This window comes from Meleagris gallopavo, chromosome Z, assembly GCF_905368555.1.
Source record: "Meleagris gallopavo chromosome Z, MGAL_WU_HG_1.1, whole genome shotgun sequence".
In the NCBI taxonomy this organism is placed as follows: Eukaryota; Metazoa; Chordata; class Aves; order Galliformes; family Phasianidae; genus Meleagris; species Meleagris gallopavo.
Genome location: NC_139435.1, coordinates 75261745 through 75279147, shown reverse-complemented (window position 1 = coordinate 75279147; position 17403 = coordinate 75261745). Strand labels below are relative to the sequence as shown.

The following is a 17403-nucleotide window of genomic DNA, read 5'->3' as shown; positions in this document are numbered from 1 at the left end:
AAAAGAAGTTACCTCTCCCTTTTTTCCAAGCCGATATCACTGTGTTTCACTACATCATCACAGACTCTTTCGTCTGCTCTTTCCAAGTAGAGTCCACTGAGTAAGCATTCTCAAACGTACTTTCTCATACAAGGGAGAGCATTTTTCAGCTTTTGTCCCTTAGAGACATGTGTGTGCCGTAACAGAATTCTATCACTGGTGTACAACACAGAAGAAAATAAGAAAATAAATTACCTATTTGCTTATATGAAGGCTCAGATATAGAACAGTGTGTACACCCCTCCGCTAAGACCTCAGGGAAAGTGAGATTGAACAAAACTAGTCTAACTGGCCTTTTCCGACCATTCTGTTTTCTGAGGTTGGTGACTTTGTGGCCATCGCTAAGCAGAGGTTGTTTTTAAGGTAAATTGTCAGTAGTTGGGTTCAGTGTTCTCTATGAGCAGTGTTGTTTCTGCCGTGAAAGCAAAGGCCGTGCAAACAAAGCTGACAGCGGTCACACGCCCAGGACAGAGCTCAGCAATGTGAGTCTGCCACGTACGTAATCAAACGTCGAGAAAACATCGCAAGGAGAGAAAGAAGTCATAATGAACCTCTCTGATGAGAAACTAATTGGTACAAAGTACACAGCAGCTTACATTTAATCCCGCTAATCACCGCAGCGAAGACAAGCCAACAGCTCGCTTCTCAGCCACCGTGGGCGAGCGGGCTGAGCCGCAGCGCGACGCAGCCACACAGCCTGGCCCAGCTGCAGGACACCCGTCCCGGCCGGGCTCCTCCTCAGTGCGGCCCTGCCAGGGGTGGGCTCCTGCATCCTGGACAGCCCTCGTGTGTGGCACAGCACCCCGGTGTGCTGCTCTGCAAGCGGCACCGTGGCCACGGCTGCTGTGCTTCAGGCAGAAAGGGCAGGCAGGGCCGACAGGGAGGAAGGGCAGGGCAGGCAGGATGGATAGGCAGGGCCAGCAGGCACAGCATGCAGGGCGAGGGCAGGGTAGGGCAAGCAGGCAGGAGGGCAGGCAGGCAGAGCAGCCGGAGGCTCCTGGTAGGGCTGGTGCTGCGCTGTGGCATGGGGCTGTGCACAGCAGCACAGAGGTTTCCTCTGCTGGGAACTATTTTATTTTCCGCAATCCCTCCTCTGCTGGGCTTATTCACCTTGCTTTATTTTTTTTGAAGAAAAACTATAATGAAATCACTCCATTTGCAGATAAACTGCAAGTAAAACAGCACCTGTTCCAACTGCAGAAGTCTGCTGCTCCAAAAAAAAAAAAAAAAAACCCACAACAAAAACAACAAAAACCCACAGCCCCGGAAAACAACTGGAAAACACAAACAGGACCCCATTTTTACAATTTGCTTTTTACCAGAAGGGCATTGTATAGTGTCTAGAAAGTTGCAAACTTTTTTTTTTTTTAATACCCAGAGGTTGAAAATTTTCCAAAATACATTTTTCTCACTCCAAAAAAATATGACTCTCACTACCAGCACCAACAGACTTCAAAAAACAAAAAACAAACAAAAAAACCCACAGAGAACAAACTTTCTTCAGTAGCAACTCACCAAAAGAAAGGCACAGAGCAGCTCCTGTGGGGAGCTGAACAGCACACATTACTGATGTCAGCTGAGCTGCTCCGCTGCTGCGATGGCTGACACTCGCACTCTACTCACTTCTCGAACAGATATTCCTCTTTGCTATTTTAAATTTCATGCTAAAACAAAACTATTAGCATCAAAAGCCAAGGAGAAATTCACCCTGCAAGGCTGCATACCTCTGTATTTACCCGCTCTGTTTTATTGCTAGAAATATCAGCAGTGCAGTTAGAACAGTTAGGAAATGATGTATGCCCCGAAAGCAGGAGGCTGGGAACAGTTCTGTTTGAAACTGGACTACCACTCTTGGAAACCTATCACATGGGTTTCATTGATCCCCATAAAGGCTAGAAATACCGCTTCACGTCTCACAGACACACTTTGAAATGTCAGTGAAAGCCGTATTCATACTTAGCGACTGCTTTCACTTTGGTTTTCTTTAGAAAGCCACGCATCAGGTATTCCACGCGGACAGAATGCAAATAGAAAAGCTGAAGCTCGACCTACAAATCTAAAATTAAGCATCCCAATAAATACATTTATATATGTTTACACATGTGCACGTGTTTTTATATAGTCATACCCACACTTAAACGCAGCCCCACATTAGAGCTGCACAGAGCTGAGCACAGAGCCGGTTTCATGCCAGACTGAGCCCAGTGTTGTGAGGGGAGGGGGAATCCCCAGACCTCGCAGCTAAAGTTTTAAATGCAAAGATACACAGCTATCAGCTACTGGCTTACCTTCAGGGCAGCAAGTGCAATGCCAGAGAACTAGTGTCAACACAGAGGCTGAGGGGCACCTGGCACATCACAGCCTCTGCTTTACGAGGGCAGAGAAAAGTCAAGAGTTTCACCACGCGGTTTCAGAAAGACACCAAAAAAGGCATCTGGCAGGGTCTGTGTCTGCCCCAGCACTGCCCCCCTCCCCCCGCACCTCTCCTCCTCTTGTGGTGCTTTGGGCTTTTTTAAGAAAAAGGATTCCGTGGAGAAATATTTACAAAGTATTCAGGCTGCCCGATGAGGGCTTTGCTCTTTTCTCATGCTTTGGGTCTCCCGGCAGAGGAGCATGCCACAGCAGCCCGTGCAACAAGCTCAGCAACAAAGTGCAGCAAAACCTATCCGCTATGACTGAAGGGCAGCTCCATCACAAAAAAATGATGCATCCAGCAAGGTTCTTTCAGTGTCTGCAAGTATTTCCCACTGCCTACACTCTTCAAGAACAGAAATGATCAAAGGGAACAAAAACAGCAAACAAGTATCAGATTTGGCATTGTACGAGACAGCAAAATAATTCACAGATTTAACACCAAAATGGTGACAAAATGTATTTCAACAAAGGTTTGAAATGCACATTGCGTATTGTTTTATAAAACGTGAGGGTGATGGCTTTTACCATTCACACAACCGTTATCATACACACAAGGAGTCCAGCTGAATAGATGGTGCTCGTTTTCTTACTTTCTCACTTCTGTGAGTGTCATCATTTCCCTGTGCACACTGGAGGTGGGTAGCACTGCTGCACAAATGCAAAAAGGGAGACGAACATAACCACCATCATACAAAGCGAGGAAAGAGGAAAGGGTCAGCCTCGAGGACATGAAAAACTGGTGCAAACAATCTTCATACAACAAAGAATCAGCTTATAGTTAAACAACAGCTAAAACCTTCACACTAACAGGAAGCATCAGCTGGAAAACCTAAGGACAGAAGCTGAGCAGCACACCGTTTCCTGGCCCATCCGCCTGCAGGTGCTATGCCTGCAGCAGCCTCCTGCCTCTGGGATGGACGTGCTGCTGCTCCTTCACTAGCACAGCAGGAAAGCAGGCAGCAGTTGGTGCTGAGAGCTCTGGGAAGCATGGGGTGTACTGAGCCAACAGCATCGGCTTGCAGGACGGGCTCTGGCCAAACTCTCACCTACGCAGAGCTTGGCCAGAGATCTGAGGAGTTACTTCCATTTACACCTGCAGATTGGAAACTGTTTGAGCAGTGCAAGGGGGAAGGAAGTCAAATGAGAAACTGAAAGAGAGCTCAGGACTGCCTTCATCTTGAAATATGCTGGGCTGCTGGCTCACTGCTGGTGAATAACATTGTATGTGCCTCCACGCATACTGACTCCCTGCCCAAGGACATGTAGTTATTGCTTAGAAAAGCTATTGCAGGGGAGTTGTTCAGTATGAAAAACAGCAAGAAAATGCATGCAATGTTTGTAACTAAGCGTACTGAAAGAACCAGTTACATACACCAGCAGAGCATACAGGTGAGCGTTAGTCACTCAGAATGTTACCTGCTGTTACACCAACGCACAGCACAGGTAATATAACAGTCGGGGAATTTATTCCACACACACACAAAAAAAGAACTGCTGAATACCAACTGTCACAGATGTAGTGGTGACTGTGATGGTATCACAACACAAGTCTTCTCTGCATTTGAGTAAGAAACTTCCAAAAGGATCTGCAGCACTGCATGTGCGCCCATCTCACCAGCTCAGCCCAGCACACTAGCAGATTAAACCTGCACAGCAATTCCTGCGCACACCACAAAGATGCAGAGAGTGAGCTCTGCAGCAGAGGCCTTGCCTGCTCCAAAACATGCCAACTGCAGGCCAGGAGTTCACAAAATGAAATCTTTGCCACTCCTGTAAATCCCTGTGCATGTCACGTCCGTTTTGCTCAGTGCTCTGAAGCACAGACCACCTTCACGAGGTGCTTCTGTAAGCAGGAATACACATAATGAACCACTAGCATTCAACCATCATATTCCTCCGATCATCTTCAGATTTTCATTCTGTTTTAAACTACACAGAATTTTTTTTTTTCACCCACACTTGTCCCACTTGGCTCACACACTTCCATGGGCCAACTCACACTTCATTTTTTTCCTTTGTAAACTTGGGTCCCAGTACATTCTCCATTGCCTCTGAAATACTTTTATTTTTTAATTACTTAAAAATCTCAAACTTCTCCTCTAAGAGAACTGAATTAATTCCCCATCTGCCTTTAAGACTCAACTGCAATGTGACGGGTTTTCCAGAGACCCAAACAAATAGGGACAAGGAAGAAAGATCAAACTGATGACAGAAGTAGGGGGAGAAAACACCCTTACAACAATCAACAGAACAGAGGGGGAAAAAAAATAAAAGAAAAAGAAAAAGAAAAAAGAAAAAAGAAAGAAAAAAAGGAAGGAGAAAAAGGGAAAAAGCCACTCAGAATATATGACCATGTAAGCATGGGCACTCTTGCAGAAAACCTCGTCAGCAATCCTAAGCCATGGGAAATTTAAATTAGAGCCAGAGTCTACAATAGGCAGAGAAATCCACACAGATAAAAGGGGCTGCCAAGGCTGCAGGTAGAGTTAGTCAGATATTCTCAGATTTCCAAAAGAACTTTATTAGTTTTATTATTATTATTTTTTTTAATAATCAAGAGATTCGAGTGTATCCACATTACACTGCAAAGAAGATTAAGCTTTTTTCCTTTAATCAAAATATCCATATGCATGCGCTGTATCTCCCAAACGTAGGTGGATTCCCACTGCTTATCACAGCTCTGGGGTGCATTCTGTTACAGTAACTCAAGCACAAAGCTCTCTGGCACACGTAAGCAAAGCTTCAGTCCTGGCGCACAGAGGCAGGAACTCCCCTGACCCACAGAGGGCCGCAGTGCTCGCTGAGGCCCGGCTCTGAGGAACTCACCAAGGATCCAGCGCAGGGCCGTAAGCCTGCCCTTCCGCCATGCCGGGCCCCACGGCCTTGGCAGAGCAGCAGGAGGCCCTGCAGGACCACCAGCACCGCTGACGGCCGGGCGCACGGGCAGGGCAGAGCACAGGGCCTGGCAGCCGGCTGATCAAAAACTGGACTCCCAAAGGACTGCTGTCAGAGCAAAACTGACATCCACCCACACTCATTTTGCTTTTTATGGGCCCTCCCAACTGCCCCGCGGCCTCTGCTTCAGCCTCCATGCGAAGACGACGCTGGGCTGAAGCTGGCGCTCAGGTCCAGTCCAGGACCAGAGTTGTGCTGGGAACAAGCAAACACTTCTTTTTTCCTGGTCATTTTAGAAATTAGCACGCATTTGCTTTTTTACTGTTTAAAAAAACACGGAGGGAATAACAGCACAAAGGAAAAAAAAAAAAAAAAGCACAGATGTGATCAGATTTTTGAATATAGGACTGTGCAGAGGTAAAAGGAAATGAATAGCCATGTGGCTCAAAGAAGCCACTCAAAACACTGATGGCAAACAAAGGATGCTTCCCCCTGAGCACAGCTGGTGGAGATAAAAGCACACACCAAATTTATACAAGGCTTCCATTTCCATTCTGACTCCACTAGCTGCAGAAAACCCCATCCTGCACCAACTTTTAGGGAAAGGCAAAAATAAAATTATTTTGATTTCCTTTTAAAAAAAAATAGGCTTTTTTTTTTGTTTGTTTTCATTCACTGAATGTTCAGTTTCCTTTTTTTTTTTTAAAAAAAAAAAGGAATGTTAAATGAGATACTTGTTTACTACAGACAAAAATGGGTGCTTAGAAGCATGTCTAGGCTCATAAAGATGGAAAGGGATGCTAAAATGAGAAGGGGGAAAACCTGCTCTGGAAAAACTAGCTTACACTTTATTTCATGGACATTATTTCCTGTAGCATAGGGCACTTTAACACGGCAAAATTTGATGTAAAATACCTCAAGTAAAATACATTATTCCTTGAACGCTGCTTTCCTTTCCTATTACTGACCGTTAAGCTTCAGAACATTTGCATTTAACCAAGTGCCAGAACGCAGTCCATCAAGAAACCTCTTCAGGTATTCAGGCAGACCACCCGACAAACGCATCTGAGCAGCATCTTGTAACAACCTACGTACTTCAGCCGACTTTTGTACCTTCTGTTCTCAACTTTATAGAAACACTGGATTCAAAACCAATCGGACAAACTGCACTGCACAAACTTGACAGGCATAGAGAATGACAGAATTAGCCCCTTGACTCCAAAAGGTGCTGCAATGGGGGAGGCAAAGGATGAGGAACAGGAATGCAGCTTGTTTTCTGTTCCTCTTATCAGCTGGACACTAATGCTGCAGCTTCAACAGCTGTCTGTCCAAAAGCCACCAGTGATAGATGGGAAAGGAAATATGTTAAAAGGAAGCTTTTAATGAAGGAATGGATGAAAGTCTTCCAGCTGTGGGAGATTAACATTCTTAACACATATACTCTAACTGCGAAGTGGGAAAGGTGTAGGAGGGGAGAGTTCTCCTTCACAGACCTAAGAACTTCCCAGCAGTATAAATAAATTCTATACATTTAATAAACAGCAGAAATTGTACACTTTCCCATGAATTCTAATCATTTAAAAATTCAGGGAAATCATACTCAAGATCTGGATCTTCCGGATGACCCGCACTTAAAATGTCCAAGGAGGTGGTTCAGGTGCTTTTTGCAAAGCAAATGGCAGCAGCAGAGTACACTGCTGTAAATGCCATGCAAGGAAGCTGTACAATGAGCAGCAAAGTGCAAGTAATGCCATCAGCTATTGGTTGCTGCCTTCAGATTTGGCCTGGTGTGGTTGTCTGGGTGCCTCGTTCACTCCCAAGCTGGGTGTTACCTCACCACAGGGAAGTGAGGTGCAAGTATGGTGGGTAAAAATCCCTGCAGCCACACTGAGGACTTTCCCCTGCTCCCCAGTATTTCTCTGCACACAGAAGAAGAAAGCTAGCACTCATCTTTACATCTCAAGTAATTAAAAGTTGGCCACATCTGCTCAGAAAACTACTAATGTATGAACAGAAAGTTGCACTTCACAGAAATAGGGGGGCAAATGCAGTGGTAGGCAAGCAATAACAATAAGTGAAAGGCATATAAAGCCTCTCAAAAAGGAAAAGAACGGAAAGGGGAGAAAAAGCTTTCATTTCTGTTCAAGAGCACTGCTTATGGACCAATAGCTTTCAAACTATTAAATGAAGACAGACAGGGCGAATGTCCAGGTACAATTCAGAAACCAGAGCTCATTTTGTCAGAGAAAGGCTGTCTCTCCCTGTTACAGCAGAAAGCGAATGAAGCTAGAAGGTCACACAGGGAGCAGATCTATCTCTCTGAGCACTGCAGGAATTGAGAAATTATGTTATTTTTGATTAAGAATATTGAAAATGACAAGGCTGCTAGACTAGAGCAAGGCAAGCATGTAAGGAGTAGAGCAGAGCCTCAGCACCTCTGTTTCAGGCACTCAGACAAGACAGCAGACTCCTCCAGTGATGGATACAAGAGGCTGCTCCTACAATCAAGGAACTGCTCACGTTTCATTCCCCGTTTCCACTAGAGGCAAACAGAGCACTGCACATGCTACCACACTGCTGCTGGAGGTCTGTCCACCAACTCACTCACACACTCTCCTGGGGAGCTGCTGTGGTCCACATCTTCTCTATACTGGCACAGCAGGCTCAAATTTGTACATTGTGCAGTCAGCTGAAGATATGATCTTCTTGAGAAACTCAGAACAGAGGACTGTGCAAAGATGATCTTTGAGAGGATAATTTGCAAACACATTTTTTAATTCCCTTCTTTCTTTAGATTTAAGTTTCAACAAAGGAGTCCTTTAGAACTTGGGAGATAAGGCAGTCTAAAGCTCAACGTACAAATTACTGTTATTTTACGTTAAGAAGAGTTATGGCTCCTATTTCCTAAAGCTATTTCAATACAGCTTTGGCTTACACACATATACAAAACACACAGTTGCTGTAAACCTCTGTCCCTGCATCATCATCGCTACATGCACTGGAGAGAAGAATGGCTGAGCAAAACTTCTCTGCACTGGAGCTACCTGAATAACACTCGCTAGAACTTCAAACACTGCTGAAAAACGTGGGATGAAGCTGGGGTTCAGCTCACCACTGTATTTTACACATCAGGGCTTGTGTCAGGGCTCAGGATCAGAGCCACACTGTTCTGGGTTTCCTTAGGGTAGATTCACGATTAACTTGGTCAAAATTAGAAAGAAACGTGCAAGTATTAAGATGTTCTGCAAAGTACTACAGATGCAGAATGCAAAGAGCTTAAATGGAATCAAAGGTGTGTATAAACCAAAGCCCATCAGTTCTGTATGTCTCAGCTCTCCAAGCACAAGGGTTCTCTAACGCATCACTGGGGAGAAGCAAGGCACAAGGGGGAATTCTCAAGAAGCTCGGAAGTAGGAATGAGAAAAAAAAATCAGAACAGTTATATTTGTGAGCTGCTTGTGAGACTCTGGCTTCAAATTCAAGCAGCTCAGAAAAAATGTGCACATCTCCTACATTAAATGAAACATTTCTAGTTTTGAAGATTGTGATAAGTTTATACAGCAAAGGAAAATTCTACCACTATCTTCTTAGAATGTGGTTTGCTTATTGACAGTATCTAAGAACGTGATCATCAAACATAGTATTACATTTGTTAATAAACATACCACACAATCCTTCTGCTGATGTTAACCTTGCATAAGAATCTTTAGGAACCTCCCTCGGCACACTGTTGTTAGAACAATACAAAGAATGAAGCCATAAATTTTCATTTTCATATCTCTCCTAGTAAGCATAGTCATTCTGATAAATTAATTCCATTCTGTTACCCAAAATGTATGTAACGATGGCATTTGCTTACTGCTGTTTAAACACTTTTCTGTCTTTTGGGGGAGGGAGAGAAACTTTACTGCTAGCATCAGCAGTTATAGAACAGAAATGAAGGAAATATATGGAGTAAACTGAATAAAAGAAATGCAACTCTAGGCCATTTGCCTGCCCGTTAGTTATGAGGAAAAAAAAATACAAAAAATACCAGAAAGCATAATGGTATGTATAAAACAGCACTGCTGCCACAGAAGTCAACATTTGGCCCTAAACATTTGCTTCCCAACAGGTAATTAAAAAAAATCAATCCCACAAACTAATTCACTCTAGTCTTGAACAAAAAAGCAGAACACAAAAATATAAGAAGATGAATGGAATTTAGCAACTTCAAGATAACTATTAACAACTGCAGTTTAGAATAATTGAAACAATTTATGGGGAGAAAAAGTGACATACATTCAGAATATAACGTGGCTGCCTGGGGCTCTGGCATGGTAACTGCATGCTCTGCCATTTTTCTGGCATAGCACTGGGAATATGGAAGGCATTTCTCCCACTTCTGAAGTTTGGGCAACCACACTGAAGTCACTGAACAATCACCTGAGACTGAACAACACAGTCGTTAGCAGACCAGGATAACTATGCAAAGACATACATGAGAGAAATGGAGAAGAAAAATGGTAGTGAACATTTACAGACAAGGAAGAGATGCTTTAGAAGAAAAGAATTTCTCTGTTTTCTCAACAAGTTTAGTGCCAGTGTATGAACAGTAACATCATTTATAAAGCCATCTTGAGGAAAAATGTCACCAGTATCAGCCTGCACACTAGCACCATAGAACATTTCATTTCCCTGCATCCCAAAACTTTCTCATTTATATGCATTTCTAAAAAAAAATTCTGATACATATATGTATAAGGAAAAAAAAAATCCAGCAATCCAGCAGTGCTCTAACAGCTAGAGATACGATGATTGCAAACATGTATTTAAAATCTAAAAATGTATTTAAAATTTAAAAATGTCTCATTAACCACATTTATTCATTTTCTACACAGTATCACAGAATCACAGAATGACAGAATGGCCAGGGCTGGAAGGACACAAGGATGATGAATCTCCAATCCCCCTGTGCCATGCAAGGCCACCAACCTCCCCATTAAAGACTAGACCAGGCTGCCCAGGGCCCCATCCAACCCGGCCTTGAACACCTCCAGGGATGGACGGGGATCCACAGCCTCTCTGGGCAGCTGTTCCAGCACCTCACCACTCTCACAGCAAACAACTTCCCCCTGACAGCCAACTGAAATCTGCCCTCCCTCAACTTCCAACCATTTCCCCTTGTCCTGTTGTTATCTCTCCTTTCAAAGAATTGATTCCCCTCCTGTTTGTACAGTACCCTGGAAGAACATTTTACAAAATACTAAAATGCTTGGTATTAATCTTAGTGACTCTGAATTATTCAATGCAGAAAACATACAAGAAGTTGCAGTACATTTTAGATGAACAGTCCCGATTGCACCAGACCCTGGAAGGAGAGTTTACATAATCTGGTTCTTGGGAAGGGGACTCAGCACCGGTCTCCCCTCTGTTCCTTCCCATATCCTGTTACAGTTCATCCACTTCTACAGTTGAAATATCTTTGATCTGGCGTACACTAAAGCCCTGAAAAGGATTTACGACACCTTTTTAAAATACCAGTATTGCTGCAGACAAATCAATTCACATACAGAAGAATAAAAAAAAGTGAGAAATAAAGTACTAACCTTCCCCAGTGGGAGTTCCACAGCCTTCAAGGTTCAACATTATGTCTTTGTCTTTGTCATCTGCACTGCATCCCAAAAGCATCCAGCTCTCAACATTCTCGCTTTCAGATATCATGCTCTCCTCCTCATCATTTGGGCTATCATCTATTACCATCACCTCTTGGACGGCGAGAGGTCCAGAACTAACGGGGGTAAATTTCCCACGAGGACCTTGCCTTGAAACTTCTCTGTCTGATCCTGCAGTATAAGGAGCATTACATTCAGTGGCTTTGGCACAATCTGCTATGGCAGATCCATGGGTATGTATTTTACCTTCAGCTAACGGGCTTGTTGACTTTCGTGCTTTGCTTTTGTAAACACTATCTTCCTCTGGTGTATCGGACAAGATAATGATCTCAGGGTCATCCGAAATCTCACCATCAGAATCGTGCACTTCAACAATATTCTTGTCTTCAAGTGGTGCCGCACTTACACCTGGACTCTGGTCTGTGAATTCTGCAACATCTTCTGCTTCTGCAGACACCTCCAGTGAGCCGATTTCAGCAAGATTTTGGGAATAGTGCACCTGGCTGTAGAGATGAAATTCCACCTCGCTGTCAATACTTGGCTCAGAGGATGAATCCTCACGGTAAAGTTCATCTTCATATCCATCATTCTCCTCAGTGTCTTCAGATTCATAAAACATTCTGGAAACCAAATTGTCTAAAAGAAACACAAAAGACTGCATCAGTATGCTCATGATCATATGCCTAAAAATATCTTTCCAATGACACCTTTGGTCTTTCTGCAATTGCTAAGATTAGTAGTTGTGCTCTGCAGATAGCAGACAACATAGAGCAGAGTTTACAACAACAAAAAATAATATTGTAAAAAGGGACAGCAAAACATGAGCAAGGGTGCATTTTGCTTCATGTTACCTATTACTTTAACCTAAACTACTTTGACTTCTCATAGCTGTGGAAGATCTCATATTCCAAAGCTTCCTTCCAACCTGGATTCAAAACCAAGGTTTCTGTGTGGATCAGGAGACAAGTGAGTTTCAGATCCAGGTTTTGATTGTTCCTCCAGTCAGTATCAGTGCTGCATACTTTGCAAATCATGTTACTAAGAAATACTAAGAAATGTACATATATTCTCTCAAGGAACTGGCAAGTAGCAGCAATATTTTACAGAAGTAAGTTGGAGCATATCTACACCTGGGCTGCAAAGTCACTTGAGCTGTCAGTTCACTATTTAATCCCAGGACAAAAATTACTCACAGCATGGTACAGAAACACCCCAAAACAGTCTGGATGACCTCGGTCAGAAGGCAGTAAAAAAGACGTATAATAAAGCTAAGCATACAAAACCATGGCCTTCATACAAAACAACATGTCAGATGGTTCTGCCAGAACACAAACTGAGTTACGGTGCCTCAAAAAAGCACTTCAGCTGGATAAATGGGCAGAGAGGTTCCTGAATGCAGATAAATACAATGGCCTGTGCACCTGGGAAGAGAGAGAGCTTGGGAACCAACTGCCTGGAAAAGCTAGTTTGCAAAAAAGGACCACAGAGTGGTATAAGTTTGCCACAAACCAAAATACTTTTACAAAAAAACAATATGCTGGGCTCTTGAAGAATGTCGACAAAAGGTCCAGGGAAGTGACAATGCTCTCAGACACGCAGTTTGATTTTTGGGTTGTTTTCTGAGGAGCCAGGCACTTGATGATCCTTGCGGGTCCCTTCCATCTCCGAATATTCTGTCACTCGTTCACTTTACACCTGCAGTGCTGTGTACAGCTCTGGGCTCTCCCACAGCAGGAAAACATGGATGTATTAGAGTGAGTGCAGTGACTCAGACAATTAAGGGACTGGAGCATCTGTCACATGAGAAGCTGTGACAGCTGGGACAGTTCAGCATGGAAGGCTCAGGGTGTCTTGCTGAGGTACATAAGAACCTGATGGAGGACTAAAGAAAACAGACCCAGGTTCTTCCGAGTAGTGTCCAACAACATGACAAGAAACAGCAGGCACAAAATAAAATACAGATTTCTCTTTTTTACTGTACTGCCTGGAAAGGCTGTGGAGGCTCTACTGTTAATTAAAGTCAAAATTTAATGGGACTCTGAACAAACTGCACCCAGTTGCATTGTTTTGACTCAAGGCAGCTGGAGTAGATCACTTTCCTTCCAGTGAAAAGTAGATGCTTTCCTTCCAGCATCATCTATTCTGTGATCCTGACCAAGTCAAACCTATTTCTGGAGTTCACTACATACCCACTAGCCAGACATAAAATTCAAAGGTATTCTGCAATTACTTTGTCTACTTCATGGGCTGCATAAGTTAAGTTACATGCACATATCATGCATGGAGGAGAGGAAAGAAGATACTTTCTCTAAAAAGTCTATCTATTTCTGTGTTACAGTTAGTCATACGGAAGCCAGCATGTTTTCTGGGAATGAAAAACTGCCAGACATCAGTGACATGGTGCCCTATATAGACACACAAGTATAAATACTTAGATTTGGGAGTTCTAGGCATAAATAATTTGTATGATTATGGTATTCAGAGAACCCAAAAGCTCTCTCTATAGCAGCTTTCTGTGAGCATCCCATCAGAGCTCCACCCTGATCATGATAAATTTGTCCTCACCTGCATTCCTGCTACATCAAACTCAAAGTCAGAGGAAAACTCCCCCCTTTCCCTCCCCCCCCCCCAAAAAAATGGCAGAAACATGTAAGATGTGACTCCAAAGCAGGAAAATGTAATGCCTATCATAGAATGGCTTGGGCTGTGAGAGACCTTAAAGATCATCTACCTTCAGCTCCCCTTCAGCCGTGGGCATCCACTAGTCCAGGCTGCCCAGGGCCTCATGCACCCAGGCCTTTAACACCTCCCAGGATAGACAGCATACATTTTTCAATCTCATGCATAGCTGATGAAGTCACTTTTTACAATCACTCGCTTTGATCATGTCCAAAGAGCATCAGAACCCTACTCTCTCATTTTTAAGTGGCATCACCCTTCCACATAGGTCTTAACCTGCTCCAGTCCACAGTATGAGAATAAAAGCAGAGCTGGAACTAATAAGGCAAATTTATAATATAAATTATTGCTCCTGTCAGCCACCGTACAAAGTCACACACCATGTAAGAACCCACATCATATCTGAAAACATGCATGAAAACAAGACTGTTGGATCTAAAGTGTCAAAGAATATCCACGTAGCTTACTTACAGACACATCATGGTGAAGGCAAGGATAGAAGGAGGCAGCACTGCACTACACTTACTGTGATCTAAACTTCCCAGTCTATTCAGTATCAGGAGAGTTGATGGCTCGTCCTCCTTTCAGGTCCTTGATGGTATGGAACTATGAAAGGCTCTTTGTCTTGCCCAGCATATATGTCAGGACACTGAGAAATGAGAAACATCACACATCAGCATCACAAAATAACGTGAAGATTCCAATTTCTGCCATTCACTGCTGCAGAATTCTGGCAGCAGCTGCCTACCACTCACTCAGCATGAGAAGTATGTGTCAAGCATAACCAAAGCAAACAAGAACACTGTCTCCAAGAACGAGAAAAAAAGCTCAACAGAAAGATTTGCTGTTTTTCGGATTGACAAAGTACAGCAATTTCTTACTAACATTTAGACAGCAAACAACAGTAAAAATCTTTTTGCTACAGCTCGAACATAACACAGACTTAGGCAAACACTTGCATAGGATAGGTAATGGGCAATGCAAACAGAGCAAGACAAAGACGAAAATAAGCCACAAAACAAGTTAAATCGCCGGGCCACGTGAGAACTCCACTCCTTCATCAACTGGAATCCTACTGCTACCTGAACACACTGCACGTGTTTTCCTCAAAAGCATCTGACTGCCTCTTTGGTAGGCCTTAAGAAGGAACTTCAAGTAAAGGGTTAATAATGTAAAAACGAAAAACAAACCAAAATCCAAACCACAGCAATCTGAGTTTCTCTTAACCATCCTTGAACAAAACACAAGGTGGCTATATCTAGAAACTGCTGAGGGGTAGGGATGGCATTATCTCAGATTTACAGGGACTGCTCGCCAGCACTTTTTGTTTAGTTCAGTCAAATAAAACATCCTTACTTGGTAAAATAGCAAATGTTGGCAGCTGCAGTCAGAAATGAGATGTTTAAGTTGACTTGCAGGCAAAAAGAGAGAAGGAGCACCAGCTAGTCAATCAGAGCAGTGATAAAGTTGCATGTGGGAAGCTACCTTCTCAGTCAAAACTTCAGATCAGTTTGGAATGCTCAGATTTCATGTGAACACAGAAGATGCTTCAATTAAGAGCCAGTAACATCCCCAGGCCAGTCTTTCCCATGTTACTTCTGCTTCATCTGCTTTGTTTCTTCCCACCACCTCTTCCTTCTGTCTCCTTAACTACTTCTGCTCTCTTACATCAACTCCTGCACACTTTACAGAGCTCACGAGACAACAGCCTCCTTCTTTCCTCCTCTTGCCATTTCAAATTCACCCGGTGCTTAACTTCACATACTGAGTCTTTTTTGAAAACAAACAAAAAAATAAATATAAAGGAAAAAAAAAAGAGATTATTTGATCCTCTAGTGTTGCAAAAATTACTTTTCAGATAAGTGCAGTATTGCCATCACAAACTATCAGTGAATTCCAGCATTTCAGTATTTCTCTTGCTTTCTGCTTGGCCTGTGCAGTAATATAAAATATATTTTATGACGAAGGCTGTACTCAAAATACAACAAATATATTCTTTGGTGTCTTAAGGAGTAAAGAAAAAACAAATGCTTATAATCAGTATCTCTCATACAGCCTGGGACAACTACAAAAAATGGAAAAGAAAGATATTAGAAGAAAATACCAAAAACTTGCTAAAATCACAGGTCACTACCAGAACAGAGGTTAAGATATCAGCATGGCAGCATCAGCAGTCTGTACAGATTTGTGCAAAACATTTTTCTTTTCCAGTTTTCTATTTAGTCATATTTGTAACACCCAAACTGACCGGTACTTCAGACTGTTAAAGCACAGCACCTGTGCAGCCGGCACAAAATTAATAAAGAATTTAAATGCAGAAGCGCGGTAAAGTGAAATCCTTCTACCTGCCAGAAGTGCTTCTGGGCCCTCCCTCAGAAGTAGCACACCTCCTTGTCATTGACAGAAGTAATCAAAACCATCAGCTTTTATGAAGCACAACACCAAAATGAAGATCACATCTGTGTTCTTCTCGCGTGCCCTATGAAGGCAGGCAAATGCCAAATAAACAGCACAACAATACACGGTCATTATCAGAGCTCAGTGTCGGGAGTCAGCTCCTTTCTTCACCTGCACCGTGTTTCTGCACCATAGGTAACACAGCTCTCATCTGGGCACCAGGGATAACCCAGCTGTGCTCAAAGCAAGAAGCAACAGCTCTGTCTGGACGCCTGGGGTGAGAGATGCTGCCTGAGACAGCAGAGCAGCTCCTGCATGGGCACACTGAAAGCAGAGCAGAAGTGCCCTGGTGGTAAAACACTTCAGAACAGCTGCCTGAACTCCTCTTTTCAGGCACAGCTTTTCAGGAAGTGAGCCCTGAGAAGGGCCTGCAGCACTTACTGCCTCGGTTACAAATAGGACGCGAGAGACAGCATTCATCACAAAGCTCCCTCACCTTTACACTTACTGACAGCTATTTCCAGCTAAGTTTGGCCACTAGTTTCTCGTGACAATGACCCGCACTGCTCTATGCTGATACAAAACTCTTTTTTTTAATGTTGATTTGTGTTTGAGAAAACATTTATTTCCTATCACTTTCTTATACGTTCTGCAAACGAACCCAAAGGAAAAACCAGAGCACTGGAAAAGGCTTTTCCTAGCGGAGACCTACACCTTCCGGAGACCATCGAAAAGCAAAAAAAAGAAAAAAAAAAAAACACGGAGTATATCGGAACGCAGAGCTTAGGCCGGCCCTTGGGAAGGCTTTTCCCTCCGCTCAGAGCAACATCCTCAGCCGGTGACGGGCCTCGAGCAGGGGCAGGGCAAGGCAGGGCAGGAGGCTCGGCTCAGTCCCGGCACAGCGCGAAGGCAGCGCCGCGTGAGCCGGCCCGTCCCGCGCCGGGGGAAACGCGAGGTCCAGGCCGGGAGCGCCGCGGCGGAAGGGAGGCACCCGGCCAAGGAGCCGGGCCCGGCGGCACGGGAACCACCGGAGACCGGCGGCGGGGAGCCGGGAGGGAGCGCGGCCGGGCCGGGGCAGGCGGCGGGAGGGGGCAGGGCGGCGCCGCTCTCATACTCACTGCTGGCCGCACCGGGACACGCCGAGCCGGAAGTGGCACCGTCCGGCCCGCCCCTTGCACCACGTGTTTCCGGCCACGCCCCCTCCTTCCCACTCCTCCAGCCCGCCGGGCGCGGGTTGGGCGATCGGGCTGGGATGGCGGCGGGCCGGGCTTCGCCGCTTCGTCCTGAGAGCGGGGCGGCGGCCGAGGGAGCGGCACGGGCTGCG

The 17403-nt window shown here is 44.3% G+C and overlaps 1 protein-coding gene across 4 annotated transcripts in view; it reads right to left on the bottom strand.

Moving 5' to 3' along the window:
- Positions 1-17268, bottom strand: part of ZCCHC7 (zinc finger CCHC-type containing 7) — a 114996-nt gene extending 97728 nt beyond the window's left edge. For 2 of the 4 annotated variants that reach the window (XM_085213623.1, XM_085213626.1), the window contains exons 1-3: positions 17198-17268; positions 14209-14331; positions 10938-11639 (exon numbers count right to left, since the gene is read on the bottom strand). In XM_085213623.1, the coding sequence (XP_085069749.1) occupies positions 10938-11622 (685 nt within the window). In that variant the 5' untranslated portion in view covers positions 11623-11639; positions 14209-14331; positions 17198-17268. Of the gene's footprint in view, positions 1-10937; positions 11640-14153; positions 14332-17197 lie in introns of all 4 variants that reach the window. The other 2 variants (XM_085213627.1, XM_085213625.1) reach the window with 2 other exon arrangements.
- Between the last annotated feature and the right edge of the window lie 135 nt (positions 17269-17403).